At 42.0% G+C, this 26,266-nt stretch overlaps 1 protein-coding gene across 5 annotated transcripts in view; it reads right to left on the bottom strand.

Moving 5' to 3' along the window:
• CCR3 (C-C motif chemokine receptor 3) overlaps positions 1–26,266 on the bottom strand; it is a 34,512-nt gene that overhangs the window by 4,844 nt on the left and 3,402 nt on the right. Inside the window, exons 2-4 of one of the 5 annotated variants that reach the window (XM_084987167.1) lie at positions 25,930–25,996; positions 24,072–24,210; positions 12,990–14,099 (exon numbers count right to left, since the gene is read on the bottom strand). The exons of 2 other annotated variants lie outside the window; for them this stretch is intronic. Coding sequence is in view for 1 of the 3 variants with exons in the window: in XM_084987165.1 (XP_084843291.1) it covers positions 24,072–24,081 (10 nt within the window). In the remaining 2 variants the exon portion in view is untranslated. Of the gene's footprint in view, positions 1–12,989; positions 14,100–24,071; positions 25,997–26,266 lie in introns of those variants that run through there. 2 more of the 5 variants (XM_084987165.1, XM_021068579.2) reach the window with 2 other exon arrangements.

The following is a 26,266-nucleotide window of genomic DNA, read 5'->3' as shown; positions in this document are numbered from 1 at the left end:
ACATGCAGCCCCCATTTTTACAGTGGTAAATGACATGAGTTAACGAATACCTCTCTATGTTAATAATCAGAGTTTCACAATCACCAGTGTAAAATTTTAATGAGTATTGCAAAGCTGAATTGAAAAGAAACACCTCTAATTGGAGACCCTTCTATATTTAAATTCAAAATGCTGTTTTAACTACCAAAAAAATTTAACTGATGGCACTCAATGCTGGTGAGTTTGCAGTGAACCTGGAACACTTATTCATTGCTGATGCAATGCAGCTTGATTCAGTAAATTTTATATGTCATAAGAACTGTCAGGATACATATGGTTTTGATCTGATAGTTCCACTCCTGGGAATTTACCCTAAGGGGAAAAAGTAGACCTAATCAGTACATAATGTGCATAGAGATAGATGTTCATTACGGCATTATTTTCATAATAGAAAAACAAGAAATGGCAACAGTTTAAATATTTGATACGTGAAGGATGTTTCGAATACTATTATAGTCTCTTTGCACAGTGGATTTTTATGTAGTTGTTAAAACTGGTTTTGGAGGCCATGTATAATCACATACAAATGTTTATGAAGAGAATGTAAAGTGCGTAACAAAGACTGATGCAACATGAAATTATGGTTACATATAAAAGGCAACAGACAAAAAAAATGGCAACAGGCAAATAAAATAGTTGCGGGAGGGAGGTGGTTTATCATTTTTAAACCTTTAAAATTTAACAATTTTTAGTATTCCCCATCAATGAAACTATAGTTGACAGCACGTGTTTTCAAGCAGACACTGCTAGAATATTTGGCAGGCACATTTTTTCTAAAGTTAATTGGGTTGGAAACCTAGGCAAATTACAAGATGAAGGGTTTGCTCATCAGAACTTGAAACCACAAACTGAGATCTAAGAAACTTGAAGAGGAGGCCACACTAGTAGAGCATTTGAATCTTGTTTTTAGAATTTTGAGATCTTAGTAGCTTGGTTCTCCCCTTTGATCTCAGATGGAGCTGATGTGCAACTACCCAGACTGGGGGAGGGGAGGCTTCTCCTGGGGTCTTGAGACCAGCGTTGGCTGGCCCTTCAGGTGACCACGGTGGGCACCTTGACGTGGACATGAGGGCCGCCAGCTCCCAGGATGCCTCTAAATTATTCACTGTGTGATACTGTCATGTCTACACTTTCTCTTCTTCCTGCTCTGTGATTCTTAGCACTTTTGGCAAATTCTGACCTTGGAGGGCCCCGGCTCTTCTCTTGCTGAACTAGCCTTTCAGCCTGTGTGTTCGCACACTGTACTTTAATGTTCCAGAGTGAGTATCAGAAAGCCACCCCTCCCCAGCTGGGGGCTGTGGTTGTAGTAATTCAAACACCCTGACTTTGAAGAAGTGGAGACCATTTCTCTGGACCCTCAAACACCTCTCCAAGTGCAAGCCAGAGCCCCTCCTAATGAGAATCTGCTCAGAACTTGTTAAGCTCCCAAGATGCCCTAAGTCAAACCACTGCACTGGATCTCCAGCTGCTTGGTCCCGAGCCCTCCCCCTCACAGTGCCTCTGAATGGAAGAAATACCCATTTCTCAGCATGCATGGTATGTTCAGAAGCTTTTTGTGTGTGATGTGGGTTTTTTTTTTTTTCTCCCAGTTGTCACCACCTGGGAAGAAAAAAAAATGCTGAGAAGAAAACAGTCTCTGAGTTCAGGAAGTTTACATTCTTTCCACATAACCGCTGTGAAATAAGAGTTGTAATTGTGCTTTCTTTAGGCCAGCACTTTGTATAAGCTAGCTCATCCTCACAGCTTTGCAAAGTAGATTTTTTATCTCCATTTTATAGATGAACAACCACTTGATGAGCTTCATTCTTCTGCTAATGTAGAACAGAGCTGGCACTTTGTGTCCTTTGACTCCAGAGCCCACACTGTTACTGCCTTCGGGTTCTCTTTAGTTTCTCTGTTTGTTTGCTTGCTTTTTAGGGCCGCACCTGTGGCATACGGAGGTTCCCAGGTGGGGTTGAATTGGAGCTACAGCTGCCAGCCTACGCCACAGCCACAGTAACTCGGGATCCAAGCCACGTCTGTGACCTACACCACAGCTCATGGCAACGTAAGATCCTTAACCCACTGAGCGAGGCCAGGGATCAAACCCACAACCTTATGGACCCTACTCGGATTTGTTAACTGCTGAGCCATGATGGGAACTCCTCAGGTTCTGTTTATTTTTATTTATTTATTTATTTTGTCTTTCTGCCATTTCTTGGGCCGCTCCTGCGGCATATGGAGGTTCCCAGGCTATGGGTCGAATGGGAGCTGTAGCCACCGGCTTGGGTTCTGTTTAGTAAGCACCTCTACACCCTGAGATTATATAAGTGCTTATATATATTTTTATCTTTAGGGTTCCATTTTTATACAAGTCACTACATTCATTTTAATTTAGTTTGATATATGCTACAAAGTGCATTTCTATTTTATTTCTCTCTAAATGGTTCCCTAGTTTAAAGACCCTGTTCTTTTGGGGGCTAGAAATATCACCTTTGCCATATATATTCCTTCATGTTCCTGATTCTACTTGTGTACTTTACATTCCACTCCCCTGATCATTGATTTCTGTGCCAGAAACACTCTTTTAATTATCATAGACTTACTAGATTATTTATGTAGATTATCTGATTATACAACTGCCTTTCATTATTCATTTCCCAGTGTGTCATGTCTATTGGAGCCATTCGTGTTATTAGATAAACTTTCAGATCACTTGGCCAAGTACTTTCAGATCACTTGGTCAAGTGGGATTTTGTTACATTGATAGGTAAGTTTAGGAAGACTTGGTAACTTGATATTATCAAGTTTTTATGTCTGAGAACGTGCTACATCTGCTTACTCTGCTTGCCATAGTGCTTTTATTTATGGATCTTGCCCATTTCTTATTAAGTTTTTATCTACCTTTATATTTTCTGAGTTATTGTGAATGAGATATTTTTCCCTAACCAGTTGTGGTATGTATGAAAGAAAATTATTTTGTATGTTTTAAGTTGATTGCCTTGCTTATTTTAAAAAATAAATTCCTGGAGATCCTGTTGTGGCTCAATGGTAATGAACCCTACTAGGATCCATGAAGATGTGGGTTGGATCCCTGGCTGATCTTTGACAGTAATGGGAGTTTGGTGGTGGTGTTGCCATGAGCTGCGGTGTAGGTCACAGATATGGCTTGGATCCCCTGTGGCTGTGGCTGTGGCATAGGCTGGTGGCTGCAGCTCTGATTTGACCCCTAGCCTGCAAACTTCCATATGCTGCAGAGGCAGCCCTAAAAAAAATAAAAAATAAAAAATAAATTCCTTTAGGCTCCTAGATAGATAGTCATATGATCTGTGAAGTGGTGGTAAGATTATTTCCTCTTTTCTGATATTTCTCCTTTGTATTTCTCACCTTATTGTTTTGGCTATAACTTCCACAGTGGTGTTAAATAATAGTGGTTTTAGAATGTTTGTCTGGTCCTTGATTATAATTGGACATCCTCCCTCCCAACCTTCCAAAGTCCCCAAAGTACAAAAAGGATGCTATTAATTTGAAATGCTTTTAATTCTAAAACTTTGCTAAAGTGGAAAACTGTCATGCCTGTGATGAAGAGTGCTGATCTTTAACAGTAATGGGAGTTTGGTTAAAATCAGGCATATTCAAGAGAAGGCCACATGCTGAGTGATACCCCAGTTTAGTAACGTCACTAATCTGGGGTGTGCATGTGTGTGTGTGTGTATTTAAGTACTTAGTCTCTTTGATGGGATTAGCCTCTGAGATGCACTTGATAGATCATCTAAAGAATATAGACAAGATCCAAATAAAAAGGAAGAAGAAAAACTATCACTATTTGCAAATGACATGATACTATATACCTAGAGAATCCTAAAGACTCTACCAGAAAACTGTTAGAGCTCATCCATGAATTTGGCAAAGTCACAGGATACAAAATTAATACAGAGAAATCAACTGCATTTCTATTTACTAACAACAAAAGATCAGATAAATTAGGGAAATAATCCTATTTATCATCACGTTAAAAAGAATAAAATACTTAGGAATAAACCTACCTAAAGAGACAAAAGACCTATACCTTGAAAACTATAAGACACTGATGAAAGAAATCAAACAAATGGAAAGGCATACCATGCTCTTGGATTGGAAGAATCAATATTATCAAAATGACAACAGTACCCAAGGCAATCTAAAGATACAATGCAATCCCTATCAAATTACCAAGGACATTTTTCACAGAACTAGAGCAAAATATTTTAAAGTTTGTTTGGAAGCACAGAAGACCCAGAATAGCCAAAACCATCCTGAGAAAGAAAAATGGAGCTGGAGGAATCAAGCTGTCTGACTTCACACTACTCTACAAAGCTAAAGTCATCAAAACTGTGTGGTACTGGCACAAAGACAGAAATTTAGATCAGTGGAACTGGATAGAAAGCCCAGAATTAAACCCATGCACCTACAGCCAACTAATCTATGACAAAGGAGGCAAGAATATACAATGGAGAAAAGACAAACCCTTCAGTAAGTGGTGCTGGGAAAGCTGGACAGCTACATGTAGAAGAATTGAAATTAGAACACTTCCTAACACAATACACAAAAATAAGCTCCAAATGGATCAAAGACCTAAATATAAGACCAGATACTTTTATAAAACTCTTAGAGGAAAACAGGCCAAACACTCTGCAACATAAACCACAGCAATATCTTCTCAGAACCACCTCCTACTAGAGTAATGACAATAAAAACAACAGTTAAAAAAAATGGGACTTAATTAAACTCAAAAGTTTCTGCACAGCGAAGGAAACCCTAAACAAAAGGAAAAGACAACCCATAAAGAATGGGAAAAAATATTTGCAAGTGAAGCAACTGACAAGGAATTAATCTCTAAGATTTATGAACACCTTCTGCAGCTCAATACCGAAAAAACAAACAACCTCATCAAAAAATGGGCAGAAGGATTCCCGTCGTGGCTCGGCAGTTTAACGAATCCAACCAGCATCCATGAGGATGCGGGTTCAATCCCTGGCCTCACTTAGTGGGTTAAGGATCTGGTGTTGCTGTGAGCTGTGGTGTAGGTCTCAGACATGGCTTGGAACCTACGTTGTTGTGGCTCTGGTGTAGACCAGCGGCTACAGCTCCAATTGGACCCCTAGCCTGGGAACCTCCATATTCCATGGGTTCTGCCCTAGAAAGACAAAAAGACAAAAAAAAAAAAAAAAATGGGCAGAAGATCTAAACAGACAATTCTGCAAAGAAGAAGACATAGAGATGGCCAAAAAAACACATGAAAAGATGTTCAACATCACTCATTATTAGAGAAATGCACATCAAAACCACTGTGAGGTACCACCTTACACTGGCCAGAATGGCCATCATCAAAAAATCTACAAACAAGAAATGATGGAGAGGGTGTGGAGAAAAAGGAACCCTAGTACACTGTTGGTGGGAATGTAAATTGGTGTAACCACTGTGGAAAACAGTATGGAGATTCCTCAGAAAACTGAAAATAAAACTACCACTTGATCCAGCAATGGCACTCCTGGGCATCTATCCAGAGAAAACCAGGACTCGCAAAGACACATGCACTCCGATGTTCACTGCAGCAACATATAAAATTACCAAGACATGGAAACAACCTAAATGTCCTTTGACAGAGGGGTGGATAAAGAAGATGTGGTACATATACACAATGGAATATTATTCAGCCATCAAAAGGAATGAAATACTGGCATTTTTAGCAACATGGATGGACCTAGAAATTATCATGCTAAGTGAAGTCAGAGAGTGAGACACCAACATCATATGCTATCACTGACATGTGGAATCTGAAAAAAGGACACAATGAACTTCTTTGCAGAATGGATACTGACTCAGACTTTGAAAATGTTATGGTTTTCAAATGAGACACGTTGGGGGGTTGGGGGGATACGGTGGGGGCTTGGGATGGAAATGCTATAAAATTGGGTTGTGATGATCATTGTACAACATAAATGTAATAAAATACATTGAGTAATTTAAATAAATAAATATGTTGAACAACAACAAAAAGAATATAGACAAGAGAGCAAGGATGAAGTCACTACTTAGCACCCTGAATCTACCTGTCCATCTGGACAAGCCTGCTCACGGGTGACTCCTAGTGGTGATCATTCCTGCAGAACCGCCTGCTGTTAAGATCAGGTTCCATTACCAAGCCCTGATATTTGGTGCCAGGGAATCATAGGCATAAGATTTTCTTTTTTATGTATCTTTGGTCCTCCTCAGTCTAGGATAATGGTTTAATTCCTGAGTCTAAAGAAGTGACTGTGACTCAGAGCAAGTAGCTTAATCTCTCTGTGTCTCAGAGTCTTTATGAGTAACCCACTGATAAGAGGGGCCAATGCCTCCTGGGGTTCTTCAGGCATTCATTGAGCAAATACTTATTAGCACCTATGATATGCCAGGCACTCTTCTGGGGACAGAGACACGTCAGTGAACAGAATAGACAAAACTCTCTGACTTCATGAAACTCATTTTCTAGTTGGGGAAATAGATGATAGGTAACTAAAAACTGCAGTGTTGGAAGTTCCCTTGTGGCCCAGCATATTAAGGATCTGGCACTGTAACTACAACAGCTCGAGTCGCAACTGTGGAGTGCATTCAGTTCTTGGCTTGGGAACTTCCACATGCCTTGGGTGCAGCCCAAATCAAACACCCCTACAGTGTCTCTGGTGGTCAGAGTGCTGCAGAGAAAGATGAAGTAGGAAATGAGGAAAGGCAGTGAGATGGGGTTGTCGAGGTGCAGTTTTAAAGTGGAGGGCGTCAATAAGGAGCTCATGAGATGACATTTGAGAAAAGACTTGAGGAAGGTGAGGGAATGAGTTGAACAGGGATGAGAGGAAGAGTAGGTGCAAATATCCTGAGATGGGAGAGGCCATGTTCTTAGACGAGCAAAAGGCTAAGCACGGCTGGAACAGGAGTACAGGGTGGGTGTTAGGAGAGGGCATCAAAGAGGTGTGGGCAGAAGTTCATTATGGCTCTGCAGCCTTTGAAGAACATTGGCTTTTCTCTGAATGGGGTGGGGACCAGCAGTGAGTTTCTGTTAAAGGCATGACATGATCCTGCTTATATTTTGTAAGGAATATTCTGGCTGCCTTGTGGAGACTAGACTATGGAAACAAAGTTAGGAACAAAAGACCAGTAAGGAGGCTTTTATGAAAATCCAGGCAAAATGTGACACTGGATGGAACATGGTAGTAGGGATAGAAAGAGCAGGAAGTGGATGGATTCTGTATAAATGCAGAAGCTGGCCGAGTGTTTGTTGACAGATAGGATATGAGTAGTCAAGGCTGACTTCAAGAGTTTTGACCTGAGAGACTGGAAGGAGTTGCCACCAGCTGAGATGAAGGCTGGGGGAAAATAAACCTGGCTTGGGCCATGTCAGGCTGAGATGACTGTATGCCATCCAAGTGGAGATGTCCAGTAGGCAGTTGGACATATGGCTCCAGGGAAGAACTCTTGGCTGAAAATATAAAATTGACAGTTGTCGTCACAAAGATGTCTTTAAAGCCATGATTGTGTGTAAGAGCACTAGAAACAGAAATGCAGACTGTAAAGAATTGCATCCCGAGCAGCGCCCCAAATCAGGAGCCAGAGAAGTGAGCAGATAAAAGCAAGAGAGACTGAGAAGGGGTGGGCAGTGAAGTGGGAGAAGAACTGATGTCCCAGAAGCCAAGTGAAGAAAGTGCTACAAGGAGAAGGACTAACGGGAGGGTTACACGAGCTAACACATGTGAGAACATCAGGACACAGAACGAGGCAAATTCAGGTTGGTTTTTCTCTCCCTCCACCCACTGACCTTCTCTATTTTTCAAGGTTTCAGTCCTTTCAAAAGTTCTCAGATACTGTCCGAGATAGTACACTCTGGCCTTTGAAGAGGAAGTATCTCCTCCATCAAAAGAGAAATTCTTGGTTTTTTTGCAAGGAACCCATCTGTCACCCATTACCCAAGGTTGTAGAAAACCTACAGTGATTAGTATCCAGTAATGCTTGACATTTCAACCTTCATTAAAATCTTTAGTTAAAATGAATGAGGAGTTTGAATGTCTACAAACGGGCTTGGATCTCAACCAAATTAAATAACCTGATGGGAACCCCAGATTGTATTAATCCATTTACTTACTGGCATTCCAATGAAGAATGATTGAGGTTAGATTATCTTTCACAGAGATGACAGGGGGAGAGAGAGAGGTGGGGGAGGGAGGGAGAGAAGGAGAGAGAGAGTTGGATTCCTGGCAGATAAAAGACAACCAGGAATCAGGGAGAGTTCTACTGGGCACTTAATTCATTTGTCTTTTTTTTTTTTTATATCTACAAGCCTTTAATTATTACATGAGGACTATGGGTTAGCTCAGATTCTCCTGGGCTCTGCTCCCAGCTGTGAGTACATTGGAATCTACTCCCCATGTTTTCTCTCTCTGGAACCCATGCTGAAGAAACAAGAGGTTGAACTGAGCCATGCAAATACATTTAAAGCTTGTACTTACGGAGTTCCCGTTGTGGCTCAGTGGTTAGCGAATCTGACTAGGAACCATGAGGTTGCGGATTCGATCCCTGGCCTTGTTCAGTGGGTTAAGGATCCGGTGTTGTCATGTGCTGTGGTGTAGGTCCCAGATGCAGCTTGGATCCCGTGTTGCTGTGGCTCTGGCGTAGGCCAGCGCCTACAGCTCCAATTAGACCCCTAGCCTGGGAACCTCCATATGCTGCAGGTGCGGCCCGAGAAAAGGCAAAAAAAAAAAAAAAAAAAAAAAAAAAAAAAGCTTGCACTTAGTTGTGACATATGTCACACCATCTCATGGTCCATTGGTTAAATAAGTCATAGGACAAGTCCAACATTGTGGACAGGAAGGAAGTGTTCTCCTTTATGGGGTAGAAAGGAAATGATGATTATAGTCTATCGCTTAGTTTTGATCACTTTAGGATGCTGTGAAATGATCACTTCCCATAATCTGCTACCACACTTCCATTAATCTAATCTAAATTTACATGCAGAAATTTTTTTTTAACCCATCACATTGCTAACTTTACGGTCAACTAGAATTACAAGTTAACATGCGGTGGGCTCTTTCAGTGGTCTGAGGTTATATCCAGAGCACTGTGCCAGGTCCCAGGCAAGATATTTAATGCAAACATTGCCCAACTCAAATGTAGTGAAGAGGAAACCCTACCGAATAAAAATGAGTTGAAGGAGTCAGGGGTATCAACCCTGGAGAAATGAGACTTGGGAAAGGAGAGACAGCAAGATCCTGGTGTGTATGTAAGAATCAGAATTGTGTGTGACTCCCAGTGGTGCCCCCAGAGCCAGCAGAAGGCTCTGGTTCCGAGAGGCAAATTGAACCACAACACAAGGAAGAGCTTGAGCAGGATCATCCAGAATGAAACGAGTCCTTGTAAGGCCCTGATCAAGCTGTGACTAGAGGAACTGAAGCAGAGGCTGGGTGACTGCCTGCCAAGGATATTGTGAGAGAGGGAAAGTGGATGAGGGCTGTGGCTCTTATTCCCTGTGGGAATCATTGGGGAGATTTTGAAACTCCAATGATTTTACCTGAACAATTAAATCAGAATCTCTGGAGGTGGGACCCAGGCTTCATTGATTTTTAACTTCCCCTGGAAATTCCCATGTACAGCCTAGGTTGACAGCTCGCAGACTAGGTGACATGAAGTCCCTCCTATAGTTTTTGAGGCTATTTGCTGTCTCTGAGTTACATTCCTCCAACCTCTTTAAGCTTCAGTGAGAAGAAAAGAGGAAATCTAAAGGTTGAACTAAGAATATCCTCAACTGCAGACTCTTTAGAAGCCAACCTCAAAAGCTAGTTCAGTCTTGGTTTATATTAGTAGGTCATCCAGAACAAAGGAAATCCACACTGCTGATTCTCATCCACCTTTCTGCCTAGCTATCCCTTCATTTATTCATCCAATACCTATCCATCTAGCTACTCAAATTACTTCCCACCTGCAGTTCTAAGTCAGTTCATCCCTTTTCACTTCTTTGCACAGAGAACCTGGGATAGTCAGAAAAAAATAATTATCTGGCACAGCACTATCCCATGGAACTTTTCAGCAGTGATGGAAATGCTCTATCTCTGCTATCCAGTAAAGCACCTACTAGCCACATGGCTGTTGAGCACTTGAAATGTAGCTACTGCTGTTGAGGAACTGAGCTTTTAATTTTGTTTAAATTCAATTAACTTAAATTGCAATGGCCACATGTAGCAAGAGCAAGTAGTCTCCGTGTTGGCTGGTGCAGGACTAGTGCCCAGTATAATGTCTGACGAGTAATAACTGCTTAGTAAGTACTTCTCAAGTGCATAGACAGATGGAACAAATAATTTTTACCTTGCTTTTCACTTTTCAGACTACACAGTTGAAATATTAGGTTCTGTCCCAGGTACCACATTTTAAGAGGCCTCATAACAGCCTGGAGCACAGGTCCAGAAGCATCAGCCATAGTTGGCAGAACTTGGGTTGTTTTATCTGAGAAATAAAAGTCTTGAGACTTAGTTTAGTTTTTTTTTTTTTCCTTTTTCCCATTATTTGTACATCTTTGATCTGGACCAGAGTTTGCTAATCGCTTTTTATTAAAGGGCTGGATTGGGCAATGTTTTAGACCCTTCAACATGATAGCTTTTTAGCCTATGACATGATAGCTTTTCCTATAGAAGAGGGGGTAGACTTTGCAGAGAGAAAGAAATTTGATGGTGTTGGAAGAAATTGCATTCAGTCACACATGGGGAAGAACTTACTCAGAACTAAGTCATGCAGGAACAGAATGGGCTGCGTTGTGAGCCAGTCAGCTCCCTCCCTGGAAATGCTCAAGAACCCCTCAGGGTTGAGATCATGAACAAATGCAGTCTTCCTTCCAGATGCAGACATCCCCCAGTCTTTATATTTTAGGGCAGCACGTGGACTTCCACTGCCACCAGTCATTATTACTAGTTACGAGAGCAGAGATTACACCCCATTCTTAGAGGGTGGTCAGTTAAATGACTTGCTTTCATCTACCTGCCAAGTAACTCTGGATATTTTTACCAATGTCTTTGTTCAAAGATTAGATTTACTCTTTATATCCCAATAGCAGATATTTCAAATATGGCTGATTTTTAGTGTTTGTATACAGGCCAATATGTTATTTAGTTGAAAGAGATGATCATGAGGAAATGTTTTATAGGGAACTGATGTGTGTGCAGACAGAATAACATGTTTGGAGTGTTGAGCATACCAGAGGGCTCAGCTTCCTGGCCCCTGGAACTTCCACCCTGACCTGTGCCATGGAGAGCAAACCGCTGCCTCTTTTCTAGGGCCATGTTTGTTCCAATTGATATCACACTTGCATGCCCTTTTGTATTCTGATATTTTAAATTTTATACCTAGTTCTGTGTGGTCAAAATTATTTGAAAATATAATTTGTAACAACTCCTGCACATTGTATAGATATTCATGGTTATTTAATCATTGTCTTAACTGTTGTGTGATTAAGTTGTTCCCAACACACGCTTTTACAAGTAATGCTACAGTAAATATCTTTTGTTTTTTTAAATTTCCTTAAAGCAGAGTTCTCAAAGCACCACTGATACCTGTAGTCATATTTCTTTTTCTTTCTTTCTTTCTTTCTTTCTTGGCCACGCATATAGCATGTGGAAGTTCCCCGTCCAGGGATCAAACCTGTGTTACAGCAGTGACCCAAGCTGCAACAGTGGCAATGCTGGATCCTTAACCCACTATGCACAAAGTATCTCCTGTAGTCATATTTCTAAGACACTTGATGCATTTTGCCAAAATGCTTCCAGAAAGTGTATAACAATATATTTACTAGTAGGCTAGTCTCAGCAAGCATTAATACGGAGATCTAAAAGAAAAAAATTACTCGGCCAATTTTATGGGCAAGGATTATTTTGTAACATTTATTTAATTTCTTAGGGTTTTTAAAAGCTGTAATTCTTAGTCATTTGTATTTCCTTTTCTGCAAATTATCTGTGCCCTTTACTCATTATTCTTCTTCTGGGCATATCTGCTTTTTCTTATTGAGTCATGCAATGCTTCCCCTAGGAGAAATAACTCAGCCTAAGAAGTTCAAGGTAATTGTCACCATCTTCTGAAAAGAGCTGCAGATACACTGCAACTCCTATCACTTCCGTGTACCAAAGACTCCCCTATTCCTACCACATTCCCTTGAAGCACTTGTCAAACAAAAGTTAACTTTCATTCCCAACCAATCTAAAGTTTCCCAGAAAATTAGGAAGACTTTCTATCTCTACCCTCTAATACAGGTCCAGGAAAAGCAGCCAACCTTGTAGATCCAGGCAAAAAGATACCAAATCAGCCAATCAAAGGATTCATCTAATAGCCTGACTTAGGGTGAATTTTTCCATGAAAAGTTGAAATGTATATATACAAATTAATATATAAATGTATGTACACAGACACATATATGCAAATATATTCTCACTGACTGTTTCTTACAAGTCAATATCAATAACCCAAAAGTACTAACTAAGTATAACCCTTTCGGAGCAGTCATCCTCTCAATAGTTGAGAATTTGTGAAAGTATGGGAAAGGCAACACGGGCACAGTCATGGGCATGTTGCCTGAAAAGGAACAAAAGGCCACTTTTGGATGCGTTGGAAGAGGCAAATGCATCATGGTGCACGTGAGAGAAGGAAAAGCAGAATGAGAGAGAGAGCAAGAAGAAAATGGACATATTTCACGATCTCCTCTCCCACTTTGGCCCCTACTACCTACTGCGTGGCGGCAGATCTCCCTCTCTGCCTCCTCCATCCAAGTGCACTCCTTGGAGGCATTGCTTCCACCTGCCCAGAACCCTTACTTTGTCTCCTTTTTCCTAGAACCCTATGGTCTACCTGGAAGCCTCTTCTCAACAAACAACTTTTGTTGCACTTAACAAGTTCTCGCCCAGATGAGAACAAAAAGAAGACAATAGTACCTGCTAATTGAGCAAAGTCCTTTATGCATCCAGTGATAGCTTAGGTCTTGCCAGTCGTGAAACAGAGATACCATCTGATACCACCAGAGACATTAGTAAGGTAGGAAACAACACAGCTTCCTGTTTCAAATAGGCTTAGCTTCTGAAGTTTTGCAAGTCTTCAGAAAAATATCGTTTGGAGCAGTTCTTCTTTTCCTTGATTGAGATCACATGTGAAGATCTCAGTTGAGTAACACTTGAGATGAATGCTGCTGATACTTAGCAGCAATTTTAGGGGTTCTGCCTTCCCTTGGAATTGCTTTTTTTGGGGGGAAGGGGGGTAATTCTTAGATAGGCATGGCTTTCACCTATGAGGAGGCAGGATAAAAAACAAAATCAGGATTTCCTTGTAAAGAAAGAATGATGACTAGGGGATCACCTAATTATTTTGCAAAGCTCAGTGGGAGACTTTGATGAGGCGAGTTGTAGCACAGGTTTAGACAACACGAAAAGACTTGAGCTTGAGTTTCAACTGGGGCACTCACAGCTGCATGACCATGGGTTAATCATTTAATCTTGCTGGACCTCGGCTTTCTCAACTCTCATCTGGAAATAATAATAACTGTATCATAGGGTTGCCACGGAACAAACTAAGATAAATATGTAAAAAGGCTCTGGGGACTTAATCAAGGCTAATAAGCAATTATATGGGGTGGGTAGAACACCACTGTGACTGACATAAGCCTCACAGGGCAGAGCCATGCATGCACCTGCTCTACATGCTGACGTGTCCAAGAGACCTAGGATCACCCCAGGCACAGAGCAGGTGCTCATCCAATATTTGTAGGAAGAGCTCTGACCACCGATGGAGTGACCTGTGATATACTGGCCAAATGGACAAGACAGTGAAATTCACCACATGTATATCAAACATCTGCTGTGTATGCAGGACTGTGCCATATGCTCAGATTATAAAGAAAATATAGGACGAAAAGATGAAGACTCTTCTGGGAGGGCTCATGGGAATCCTGAGGCCCCCAGTTGGAGGGAGCTTGACAGCCAGCATTCAGCCTCGGATGGTCAACAAAACCCTCCATCAGGAAAGAGTTAGGAGAATTGGAAGCCTTTGGTCTGGAAAAGAGAAAATAAGTCCTCCATTGGTTTTTGTTACTATGTGTTTGGCCTTTGCCATGGGCCAATTCTTCCCAAAATTTGTAGCCACATAGGATTCTTATTAGCAAGGTGAGTCAGGAGCCTGTGCGGACTTTGGAAGGGCGTGGTGACTCTGGGAGATCTTGGTCAGATTCTTTGCACATGTCAGGGATTTCCGCTGGGCTGTTTCTGGTATCAAGTCTTTCAGGTTGGAGGCCCTCACTAACTCTCCTTGGTTAAACGAACTCCTCTGTCTTTCATGTCACTTACGATCCAAGCATCAGCGTCAGAGCCAGCACCACATCTGACACCTGTGTCCTCCACTCAGGGACCATCGTATTATCTCATACGGCCTTTCTAACAGCAGGCGTGGTGTGGAAGCCCACAGATTTCCACAGAAAGCATATTCTCTGCCCAGAATACATTCACCAAGATTCACAGGACATTAGAGTCTGAGAAATCCATAGTGAGGAATAGGTTTAAACTTGGTTAACCTTGCATTGTCCTCCAACCTATTTTTAAGGTAGAAAAAACATTTTTTTTTCCCCAAATAACACCTTTTATCTTCTCTCAAGCCTAGGGTTGGGTCAGAGAGCTCTGGGAGGTGCTGGGCTGATGATCTGTTAACACATGCGCACAGCTCAGTATAGCTGCCAACTGCTTTCTGGCCCATCTTCCCATTTAGACAGGGGTCTCCATAGCGGCCCTCGAGGTTGCCAGGGATGCTGTTGTTACCCTGTGTTGTACGTGAGGTAACAGATTCAGCAAAGGCCTTGGCAAGTGCCACAGAGAAGGCGAAGGAGAGCTCCACCGCAGAGTTTAGAATGTGCACTGGTGCTCATTTTTCCTGTGCTGTGCCACCGTTTGAGGGACAGGGGGCTGCTGTCTTTCTCTGAAGATGAGCACAGCAAAATGTAAAGACAGAACCCATAGTGGTTCAGGGTGATTTGTTCTGTCTGGCTCTTCCCAGAACGGGCAGGAGATTTTTCGTGCTTCTTTCAGGTTACTCAAAGCACTCAGCTCATGGGTTCCCAAGGTGTCTAGAAAACCAGACCCCACACGCCCATACCTCTGATCCTGCAGATTCTCAATGCACATAAACTAAAGCAGACATTTCAGAGGAGAAACAACTAGAGCAACAGTGACAGCAACAACAAACTAAACAGAAGACAGCTTAGGAACACAGCATCTGAGGGGAAAGCAAAGGATGTTTAGAAGCTATGAAAGGGGCAGAAGTTTCTTGCAGGAGAGCTCACGTCAACCATGGCCTTGAGCATGTGAAAGGAAGTGATTGCCAGAGCAGCAGGGAGAAGTACACAGCTTCCTGGAATTACTCCTGTTATTGTCACCAGCTCCTGGGGCCAGGAAGGTGACTCCAGCCACTTACCTCCTCTTACATGTTCCCGGTAGAGTTAATGGACGGATTCTTGCAGCCAGCAAGGCCTGCCTCTGGTGCTTGGTGGTCAAGCATGTTTCTGAGTTCCCTCCATTGACAGCACACTTCCCTTCTCTAGAGCCCCCCAGTTCAACAGAAGCATGCATCTACAGAAAGGAATCTCCTTTGTCATAGATTCTGCTACAAGGCAAGGTGGAGGGACCACATGGAAGCTGTGTTACTTGAGGGGTGGGGGTGGACACCTCACAATTTAAAGAGAGAAGCAGAGGCTTGCCTCCACTTTGGCCTCCCAACTCAAATCTAGAATTAAACCAAGGATGCAGCAAACCACCCACGGGACAGCCACGAGCATGCACCTGGCATACCTCCAACTGCCGGGTGTATGGTTGATCAAGCCCTGCTGCAGGGCTCTAAAACCAGTGCTCTGCTTCCTGGGGACTGCACCAGTCCTGACCCAGCCTGGCACGGAAACTGAGGCAGGCCCATTCCGGGGAGACGTGGCCTCCTCTGACCGCCAGCTTTAGCTTGGGGTTCCCCGGTGGCCATGCCAGACTCCCCTTAGTCTGTACACAGGGCGGGAGTCTTCTGCCATCCTTCCTTGGCTCCTTGCTTCCCCTGGGGCCTGACAGCACTTGCCCATTTTCCCTCACAATCATCTCCTTTAATAAAGGTGTAAAGAGATCTGGACTAACACAACCTGCTTATTCAAACCAGCTTCAAAATAGAACCCAGGTCCCTTTAGGCCATTTCCATGAGAAATTAGATTGTTGCTGTTGTTGATCTAACTATACTGTGTTTCCTTTGCTCTTTTTCATTCTTTTCTATCAGTATCCAAAAAATCTAGTATCAAAATGAGTAAATAAATATAATGCTGAAGAAAGAAGGGAACAGTGATATAGAACTGATGCAGAAAATTCAGTTTTCTCCACAAGGTATGGGAAGTAACTCTTAATCAGGGGCAAATACAACACACTTCTGCATAATCAGGGGAAATTTCCATGATGTTTGTCAGTTAGAAAGAGTGACATCCTTTCTTCCATGGTATCTCAAACTATGAGATGGATCTTAGGAAACATAAGAGAGGAGAGAAAGAGGGGGAGAGAGAAATTTCAGATAGATAAACAAGAGAAACAGGAAAGATGAGGAATGGCAGCCAGAAATGTTCTGTCTAATGAGAAAATGTAATTTCGGATTTGTTCACAGCTAAGTAATATGAACTTCTAGAAACCCCATTGACTGGAAGGGCACCTCATAGTGTAACTCCTGAGTGGGGGGGACTGGATGGTGCATGGTTAGTTTCCCCATGGAGAGTTATTTTGTATCCCACCCCCAAGATTAATCTAGGTACTTTCTCAACTTATCAGGCCTCTGTTTTGAGCAGTACAAATCCTGACTGAATCTTAAAATGTGGCAGAGTCTCCGCTCTGGGAAAAGTAAAAGGGCTAGCCTGAGAGTCAGAGGAAAAATATGTCAGTCTTGAGCCCCAAATGATACCGTGGACTCGGTGACCAGAGTGACAGGATGGGGGCTGCTGTGGATGGTGGGGAAGTTGTCAGGGGAGGAGAGAAATTATTGTTTAATAATTAAAAAAACAAATTTTCCCAAGCACTTTTATCACATGTTACACCAGCAATCTGCTAAGGACTTTATGCACTTTGTTACTTTAAACCTCTCAGTGACCCTCTGAGATAAGTGAGTTTGTTTTTTACCATTTATCAGAGGAGGAACTGAGACGAGTGGGTTAAGCAACAGCCCAGGATCACACAACCAGAAAATGTTGGGGCTTGTCCTGGAACCTACCTCTGTCTGATTCCAGCTCCCCTCCCCTGTGTCTGCTGTCCCCCCAGGGGTCTGTGGATATGGCACAAGGAGGTGGGCTGCTGTAGCCGGTCAGTTAGTGCTGGCCCTTTATGCTGCTCCAGGGGTCTGTGCCCAAGATTCAGCAGATGATCGCATGTCAGAAGACAGTTTGTTTTAATTTGACATTAAGAAAAAATCTGAAGAAAGCATGCATATTGCACTTTATTAAATTAGAAATGAGTTCTCCTTATAGGAGAGCGTAATGGGTGTTGGCAGAACTCTGCTGGATCCCCTTTTATCCCTTTCCTGTTTCCCTGCTCTCCTTCCTCAAGGGCTGTGCTCTTGGGCTTCTGGTCACCTGCACCTGTGACTCTGTAGAGGCCTGTCCTGAGTCCCAGGAGCCATTTTGCCCCCATGTGCACAAAGCCAGGAGCCAGGAGGAATCCTTCCTACTGTCTTGTGTTGAGGCTGGATGCATTGTGAGGTTCATGCCCTAGAGATAATCTCATTCCCCTTGAGATCAGACAGAGGTCCCACTCCTCCTTCTTCCTTTTGCTGTCCTGCTTCCTCCCTCCCTGGCTGATGTCTCCTGATAGCACTGAACAAATCACTCATACATGAATCCTCCCCTCAGGGTCTGGGAACCTGAAACCTGTAAGAGAGGGAATTTAGCATAGATGGGAGATGATTTTTTATAGCAACTTATTAAGATATAATTTTTGGACAATAAACTATATCCTTTTAATGTCAACAATTTGATGAATTTTGACAGTTGTATACATCTGGGAAACAGCTCCCATAGTCAAGCTATGAATGCTTATTATATCACCTCCAAGAGATTCCCTCTGCCCCTTTGAAATCCACCCCACCCCCACCCCCAACTCCAAGCAAGCATATCTTTCCAGCACTTAAGATCAGTTTTTTTGCAGCCCACTGCCTGAACGTTAAGCCAGTGCTGTATATTTTAGGTTTCTATGTGGCACCACTTCAAGGTACCAGTTTCTGTTAGTTAAGAAAATGCTGGCTACTAACACACAAACTCCAGAATGCATAATGAGTTTAAACATGTAGAAGTGCATTTCTTGATCATGTCCAGCTAATCAGGATTATTAATTGGTGGCAGTCTGCCTCTAATCATTAATTCACGGACCCAGGCACCTACATACTGACTCCGATATCATTAAAGTTGCCATTCAGGACCAAATATGTACAGCTGCATCACTCAAAAGAAAGGGGAAAGAATAAGAAGGAATGCTCCTGGAAGAGTTTTATGAGCTGGCCTGGAAATCATTCACATCATTTCTGTCCACATTCCAGTGGCTAGAACTCAGTTAATGACCACACATATATGTAGGAGAGGCTAGACTATAGTCTCTGTGTCCAGAAATGACCAGTGCTCACAGGTATGCATCTAGCTATCTGATCAGAAAAGGAAACGCTCAAAAGGGGCAGATGAAAGAGATACTGACGTATAATGTCATTATCATCGGTAACAGCAACAACATAACAACAAAATAACTGTTATCTTCTGAGGGGTTTCATACCAAGTGCTTTATCGCATTTATCCTCACAACTCTATAGGTGTCCAGTTTCCAGATAAGGGTGAAAGCAATGGGAATTATATGACTCCTCATGATTGCCAAATGGTTATTAAATGGCAGAGGATAAATTTGTGCCCAGATCTTTTTTGATTCCTAAGCTTCTGCTGTTAGCATCAGGCAGAACAAATCAGTCACAGCATTTTCTCACTTGTATGAGACATGAATTATCACCAGCAGATTTCAGCATAACCCAGTGCATCAAGAATATCAAGCATATGTCATTATTTAAGAATATTCAGAGATTATAGAAGGACCAGTGAATAAGCTTCCCACAACTTAGACGTCAGGCAGATGGCCAGAAAGACAGCTGCACCACGGCTGCAAGGGTGGGGTCAAACTCGACCCTAGGAGATCGAGAAAGTCATTTGTTATTTATCATCCCCTCTGCATTCTAAGGAGGGTGAATCCCAAAGAGAATTCTTATTGATATGATGGCTGGAGTACTGGGAATAGCCACATTTTTTGATTGGAGAGAGGAAAAAAATTATCAAAGAAAAGACAGAGAGAGACGGGGAGTGGGTGTGACATGAGATCTGGGAAGAAAGATGAAGCTGGTACCAGGGAGACTGGAAAGACAGTGTGAGACCAGAAGGGAGAAAGGGAGATACCCAGCCAGGGGGAAGCAGGTGACAACGGATTTAGGAAGATGAAAAGTTCAGCGGCATTTCAGGATGGGTTGCTGTGTAGTGTGGGATGTAACCTTCCATTTATCAGTCAGGTTTTGGTCATGAAAAAGCCTTCTGTGGGAATTTTGACCAGCCTGGAAGGGAATTAATATAGGATTCCAAGTGCCCATGGAATATTCACCAAGATAAACCATATCCAGGGCCTTAAAATGTTTTTTAAATTGAAATTATACAGAATGTCTTCTCAGACCAAAATGTAGTGAATTAAAAATTAAAAACAGATAATGGACATTTCTAAACATGCGAGAAATGTAAAACACCCCTTTAAATAATACCCAGGTCAAAGAGGAAGTCTCTGAAAATTTTAAAAACTTAGAACTAAGTAGAAACAAAAATACAGTATCTCAAAATTTGTGGGGTGCAGCTAAGGCAGTTCCGAGAGCAAACTGTGACTCACTAAATGCTTACATTGGAAAAGAACAGACTCAAATTAATAATCTAAGTTTCTTCCTTAAGAAACTGGAGAAAGGGCAAAAATAAACCCACATTGATTAGAAAGAAGGAAAAACAAAGATAAGAACACAAAGTAATAAAACTGAAAACAGAACAGCAGATCAAAGTAATGAAACAAAAAGCTGGTTCTTTTGAAAGTCAACAGAAGTGAGTGGAAAAACCTCTACAAGACCTGGGGCGGGGGAGGGGGGGTAGGTGATGCAAATCACAAATCAGTCAGGAATGGAACTAGATATCACTACCAATTCTTTAGATGTTGAAAGGGCTAATAAGAGAATACCATGAACAATTTTATGTTCATAAATGCAGCAATTTGAAAGAAACAGACTGATTTGTTGATTATTAACATAGACCTTTGACAAAATATTTCACCCGCTCATGATAAAAAATGCTCAGTGAAATGACAACTTGATAAACAGCATCTACAAGGATTCTAGACATAGCATCATACTTAACAGTGAAAGATGAATGCTTTTGCCTAGGATCAGGAACAAAGCAAAGATGTCCGTTCAACCATTCCTATCCAGCCATAAGTCCTAATGAAATAAAAGACATACAAGAGTTTTCCTGGTGGCACAATGGGTTAAAGATACAGCATTGTCACTGCTGTAGCTCAAGTCACTGCTGTGGCACAAGTTCAGTCCCTGGCCCAGAAACTTCTGCAGGGGTGGGGGACATACAATTGGAAAGGAGGGAATAAAAAACTGTCCCTATTAGGATGTTATTGCTAACATAGACAACTCCAAGACATCCACCAAAAAAACTCTTAAAACTAATGAGTTCGGCTAGGTTGCAGGGAAAAAAACCAAAAAACAGAAGTCAGTCACATTTTTTATATATCAGTGAATGCTTGGAAACCAAAATTAAAAATACAATACCATTTACAATTGCTCCAATTTATACCTAGGAATAAATCTAACAGAACATGTGTAGGACATGTATACTGAAAAACTACAAAATAAAATAAATCAAAGAAGACCTAAAAATATGCAGAGAGACGTACTATGTTCATGGGTTGGAAGACTCAACATAGTAAAAATGACATTTTCCCACAAATTGATCTAAAGGTTTAAGGCAAATTATATCAAAATCCCATCAAGGTTTTTTTATAGACACAGATAAGCTCATTATTCTTAAGTTTATTTGGGAAGCCACAGGACTTAGAATAACTAAAACAGTTTTGAAAAAGAAGAATAAAGTGGGAGGAATCTTTTTTTTTTTTTTTCTGATTTCAGGACTTACTATGTAGCTACAGTCATCTAGACAGTATGGTTTTGGCAACAGGATAGACACATAGATCAGTGGAACAAAACAGAGAATTATAGAATTAGACTTAAAAATATATCCAACTGCTTTCTGACAGATGCACAGTGCCATTCAACAAAAGAATAATAGCCTTTTCAACAAGTTGCTGGAGCAATTAGATATCCATAGACAGAAAAAAATAAATAAACCCCAACCTAAACTTTACATCTTATCAACTATACTTATATTTTAAAGATTAAAATTACAATAAGTAAATGTCAACTATACTTCAATAAAAATAAAAATTGAAAAACTTCACATCTTATACAAAAACTAACTCAAAGTTTATCACAGACTTAGTCGTAAAATGTCAAACTATAAAACTTTAGAAGATAACAAAGAAGAAATCTTTGGGATCTAGAATTTGGCAAGGAGTTTTCAGACTTGATACCAATAGTGCTGTCCATAAAAAGAAAAATTGATAAATGTGGCTTCATCAAAATTAAAAACTTCTCTCTGTAAAAGGCTGTATTAGGCAGAAGAAAATATAAGTTATAAACTCAGAGCAAACATTTGTAAACAATGTAGCCAATGAAATGTTTGTATCTGCAATATAAAGAACTCTCAAAATTCAAAACCAAAAAAACAATCTGACTAGAAAATGGGCAAAAGCACAAGCATATGTTTCACTGAAGAGGACATAACAGATGGCAACTAAGCACATGAAAACATGTTCAGTATCATTAGCTGTTAGGAAAATGCAAATGAAAACTACCATGAGATGTTATTACACACCTATCAGAATGATTGAAATAAAAAATAGTGACAAAACCAAATGCTGTGAAGGATAGGGAGAAACTGGATCGCTCATACATTAATTTGGGGTATATAAAATAAGAGCCACTCTGGAAAAGAATAAGGCAGATTCTTAATAAAACTAAAACATGGGGTTACAACACAATCCAGCAATCACATTCTGGGCAGTTTATCTCAATATAAGAATTTAAGATTTTTAAATGGAAATATAGCATACATGTAGTAAAATGCCTTAAACACACTATTACTAAACTTAAATTTTTGCAGTGTATACACCCAGGTAACCGCCAGTTAAGACCTTGCCCGAACCCCAGATCATCCCCTAGCACTTCTTCCCAGTCTATATCCACAGAGTAATCACTATTTTGTTTCTGTCATTATAGACTAATTTTTTAAATTATTTATTTAAATTATAGTTCATTTACAGTGTTGTGTATTATAGATTAATTTTGACTGTTCCTATATTTCGATATAAATGGAGTCAAACAGTAGGTAGTAGTAGTAGTAGTATTAGAATGTCCTTTTATTTTGTTGTATAGTATTTCATTGCATGAAGATACTTCAATTTACCCATTTTTTTTTTTTTTTGTTGGTAAGAATTTGAGATTTTCAGTTTGAGGCTTTAAAAAAATTTTTTTTATGGTCACACCTGCAGCATATGGTAAAGCTCCCAGGCCAGGGATTGAATCCAAGCCACAGCCACAACCTATGCTGCAGGTGTAGCAATGCTGGATCTCTTAACTCACTGTACCAGGCCAAGGATCAAACTCGCACCTCTGTGGTGACCTGAGCCACTGCTGTCAGGTTCTTAACCCACTGCACCACAGTGGGAACTCCAGTTTGAGACTATTAATAAAATTACTAGTGACACTCTTGTGCATATCTTTTGGGTTCATATCCATTTCTTTCTCTTGAGTATATACCTTGAAGTAGAATTGGGGGTCATAGAGAAGGCATACATGGAGCATTTATATGCTGTGAAACAGTTTTCTAAGCCATGTACCAATTTATGCTTCTGCCAGCAGTGTGTGAAAGTTGAAGTGGATCTCCATTCTCATCAACACTTGGTATTGTCTGTTGTTAGCGATTTTTCTTTTTTTCTTTTTCACTTTAGCTAGTTCAGTGGGCATGTGCTGTTATTGCATTGTGGTTTTATTTTGCATTTCTCAAATGATTAATAATATTGGTCACATTTTGCCTATGTGTTGATTATTTGGTTATCACCATCTATGAGGTGCGTAACTGAATCTTTTGTCATTTTCATATTTACTTGTAGCTGTTTTTAACTAATTCAGTATTTGAGTATCTAAGAGAGGTATCTTTGACTATTTCTGGCCGTAGTCAGTCTGCTTTTTTCTACCCGACTCCAGATATCCCTTTTTTTCTCTCTTTTTTTTTTTTCTTGGTCTTTTTAGGTCTGCATCTACAGCATATGGAGGTTCCCAGGCTAGGGGTCAAATTGGAGCTCTAGCTGCTGGCCTATACCACCCACAGCCATGTGAGATCCAAGCTGCATCTGCGACCTACATCACAGCTCATGGCAACGCTGGATCCTTAACCCACTGAGCAAGGCCAGGGATCGAACCTGCTTCCTCATGGATACTAGTCAGATTAGTTTCTGCTAAGCCACGGCAGGAACTCCCCCTGACCACTTCTGATGGCGATTCTTTTTGCAAGCATCTCTAGCCTTGAGTTTCCACACCCTGCTAGAGTCACCAGCCATCCTCTAGTACCTCCACCAGTGTCTCAGACTCACACCAGCACACTGCCTGCCCTGGCTGGATTCTGGAACAGCCATAGTCTATGAAAGCTCTCTCTCTTTACCTCTCACTTTTTTTTTAGGAGCAGGAAGATTTCTTGTTCCCTGAGGCAGGATGAAAAAGGGAAACAACTTTATTCAAGCAGATATATAATAATGTCACTCTGAATAAAAGATGCCAAACTATACTCTCACCTGTGGTCATACACACACATAAAGGCACATCAAACGCAGTCAAGAAGTCATCCTATCAGCCACCTCTTACTGATGCAGCTCAGTGCTGGGCACTGCGGAAAACCCACAAAGACTGCATGTGGGTCTAGCTGTTGAGGAGCTTACAGTCGAGTTGGAGAGAAAAGACGTAGTAGGGGTTACATGATGTAAAAAAATAGTGCATGTTAGTACATAAATATGTTCATAATCAAGAAGTTTTAGAACTGGGCCTGCAGGGCCAAAAGTGCTGCTTCAGGCTGGCCCTGGAGGGGAAGTTTTTAGAGCACTTCCTTGAGGTACTACTCTTTCCTTCTTCCCCTTTTTAGCATGGGGGTTGTGGGGGGGGAGAGTTTCCTGGTCAGCTGTTTTTCACAGAGGAGACAACATGTTTGCTTGGGGACAACATGAGGCTTGGGTTGAAGAAATTGATAGCTACATAGCTCCTATCAGCTGTATACCTAGCAACTACCAAGCACATAGTAAATCACATTTAATTCTTGCCTTGATTCTGAAGAGGGACTATGATTGCTCCTATTTTACGGGTGAGGAAACCAAGGCTCAGGCATGCAGTAAAGAAAAAACATGGCATCTCATGGAACCATAGTCAAACCTGGGCTGGCATGCTGGGGCGCTTGTTGCTTGCTATGAAACACTGCCATTGCCTGTTGCTTGGACAAAGGGAGAGGAACGATGGGCGTGGCCACTCATGATGTCAGAGGTCAAGGCCCAGGCCCTGCAGTACCAGGTCTCTGAGGCAGCATCCAGAAGAAAGATCAGGGCCTCCAAGGGGGGCCTCAGGCTGCCTGAATGGCAGCTGTGGATGGCAGGGCAGCAGAAAGAGGGAAGCAAATAAGATAAGAGAAAGTAATGTAGCCAAGGTATAATTTCTCCTTGTAATTTCTTAAATCATAATGCTCAATCCCTCACATGCCCAGTTTGGCCAGAAGTCCATCTGTCCCCCTGAAATCCCCCTCTCCCCAGCTCCACCTTAGCCATCCAGGAGTGTCTTGACCCTACCCTACCATGCAATGGTGGAGAGTGGAGCTGTGGCTGCTAGGCTGCTGTGGCCTGGCCGTGGCATATGCCACATGGTCCTGCTTCCTCTTGTCTCACTGTTCCAAAGTAGGAATTTAGATGTCAGCCCTTTGAGCTGAAGACTGCCAACCCCTGTCCCCCAGAGAGTGGGACAGCCTGGGAGGCCCTGCCTATCTAGACACTACCCAGGCCCAGGAGGAATCTTCCATGTCAGATCATGAAGGAAGCCTCGGCCAGTGCCCAGGGCCTCATTCCGGACGACCAGGTCATGGCCCCTCGAACCTGGAGCCATGGTCCTTTCTGCTCTGTGCACAACTCTGGGGTGGGGGGAGCCCCCTGCCTCTGTCTCTCCCTTCTTTAGTTATTTGTTTAGTGGTCAGACAGACCCACAGTGAGCCCTACTGACAGACCTCCCTCCTTGAGCTTATGGAAGAAGGATCAGAGCTCTTTGTTCCTTCTCGCAGGAGCTGTCCCTACCTATGTTCTCTTCAACTAAGGCCACTGAAAACTAAAACCCCAGGGTGAGGAGGCCCATTGGGCCTCAAGTTACCCAACCTATGGAGGCCCTGCAGTGACCACCTTTGTAAAGGCTTCGTGGGGTCCCCAGGTATGACTAAAAGCATCAGAAAGAGAAAAGGATGCTCAGAATGGGAATGAAGATGAGAAAGAAGCACTGTCTGCACAGCAGTGAAAAGGAGGGAGGGCAAGGACTAGAGGCAAGTTGTTGGGGGGCACATGGTGGTGGGGGCATAGTGGGAGGAAAAGCTGGCAGATAAAGCACTGGACAGAGGAGGCAGCTCAGCACCTCAGAATTTGCATCCCCTTCTGGATCCGCCCCCTTGTTGTCCTCTGTGGCCTGGGGTGGGTCTGATCTGCAAGGGGTAAAAAGATTATCCTATGAACATTTGAACATGAATTTCATTTTTTTTTTTTTTTCTTCTTAGGGCCACACCTGTGGCATACGGAGCTTCCCAGGCTAGAGGTCAAATTGGAGCTGTAGCTGCAGGCTTACACCACAGCCTCAACAATGCGGGATCCGAGCTGCATCTGTGACCTGCACCACAGCTCAAGGCAACACTGGCTCCTTAACTGTCTGAGCCACAAGGAGAACTCCTGAATGTGAATTTCAATGACAGGGAAAC

Source organism: Sus scrofa, chromosome 13 (genome assembly GCF_054392235.1).
Source record: "Sus scrofa isolate SSC_HxYL_T2T_F1_AM1 chromosome 13, Sscrofa_HxYL_maternal_Yorkshire_Landrace_v2.0, whole genome shotgun sequence".
Taxonomy (NCBI): domain Eukaryota; kingdom Metazoa; phylum Chordata; class Mammalia; order Artiodactyla; family Suidae; genus Sus; species Sus scrofa.
Note: the sequence above shows the minus strand (reverse complement) of the source record. Positions and strands in the feature narration are given on the sequence as shown.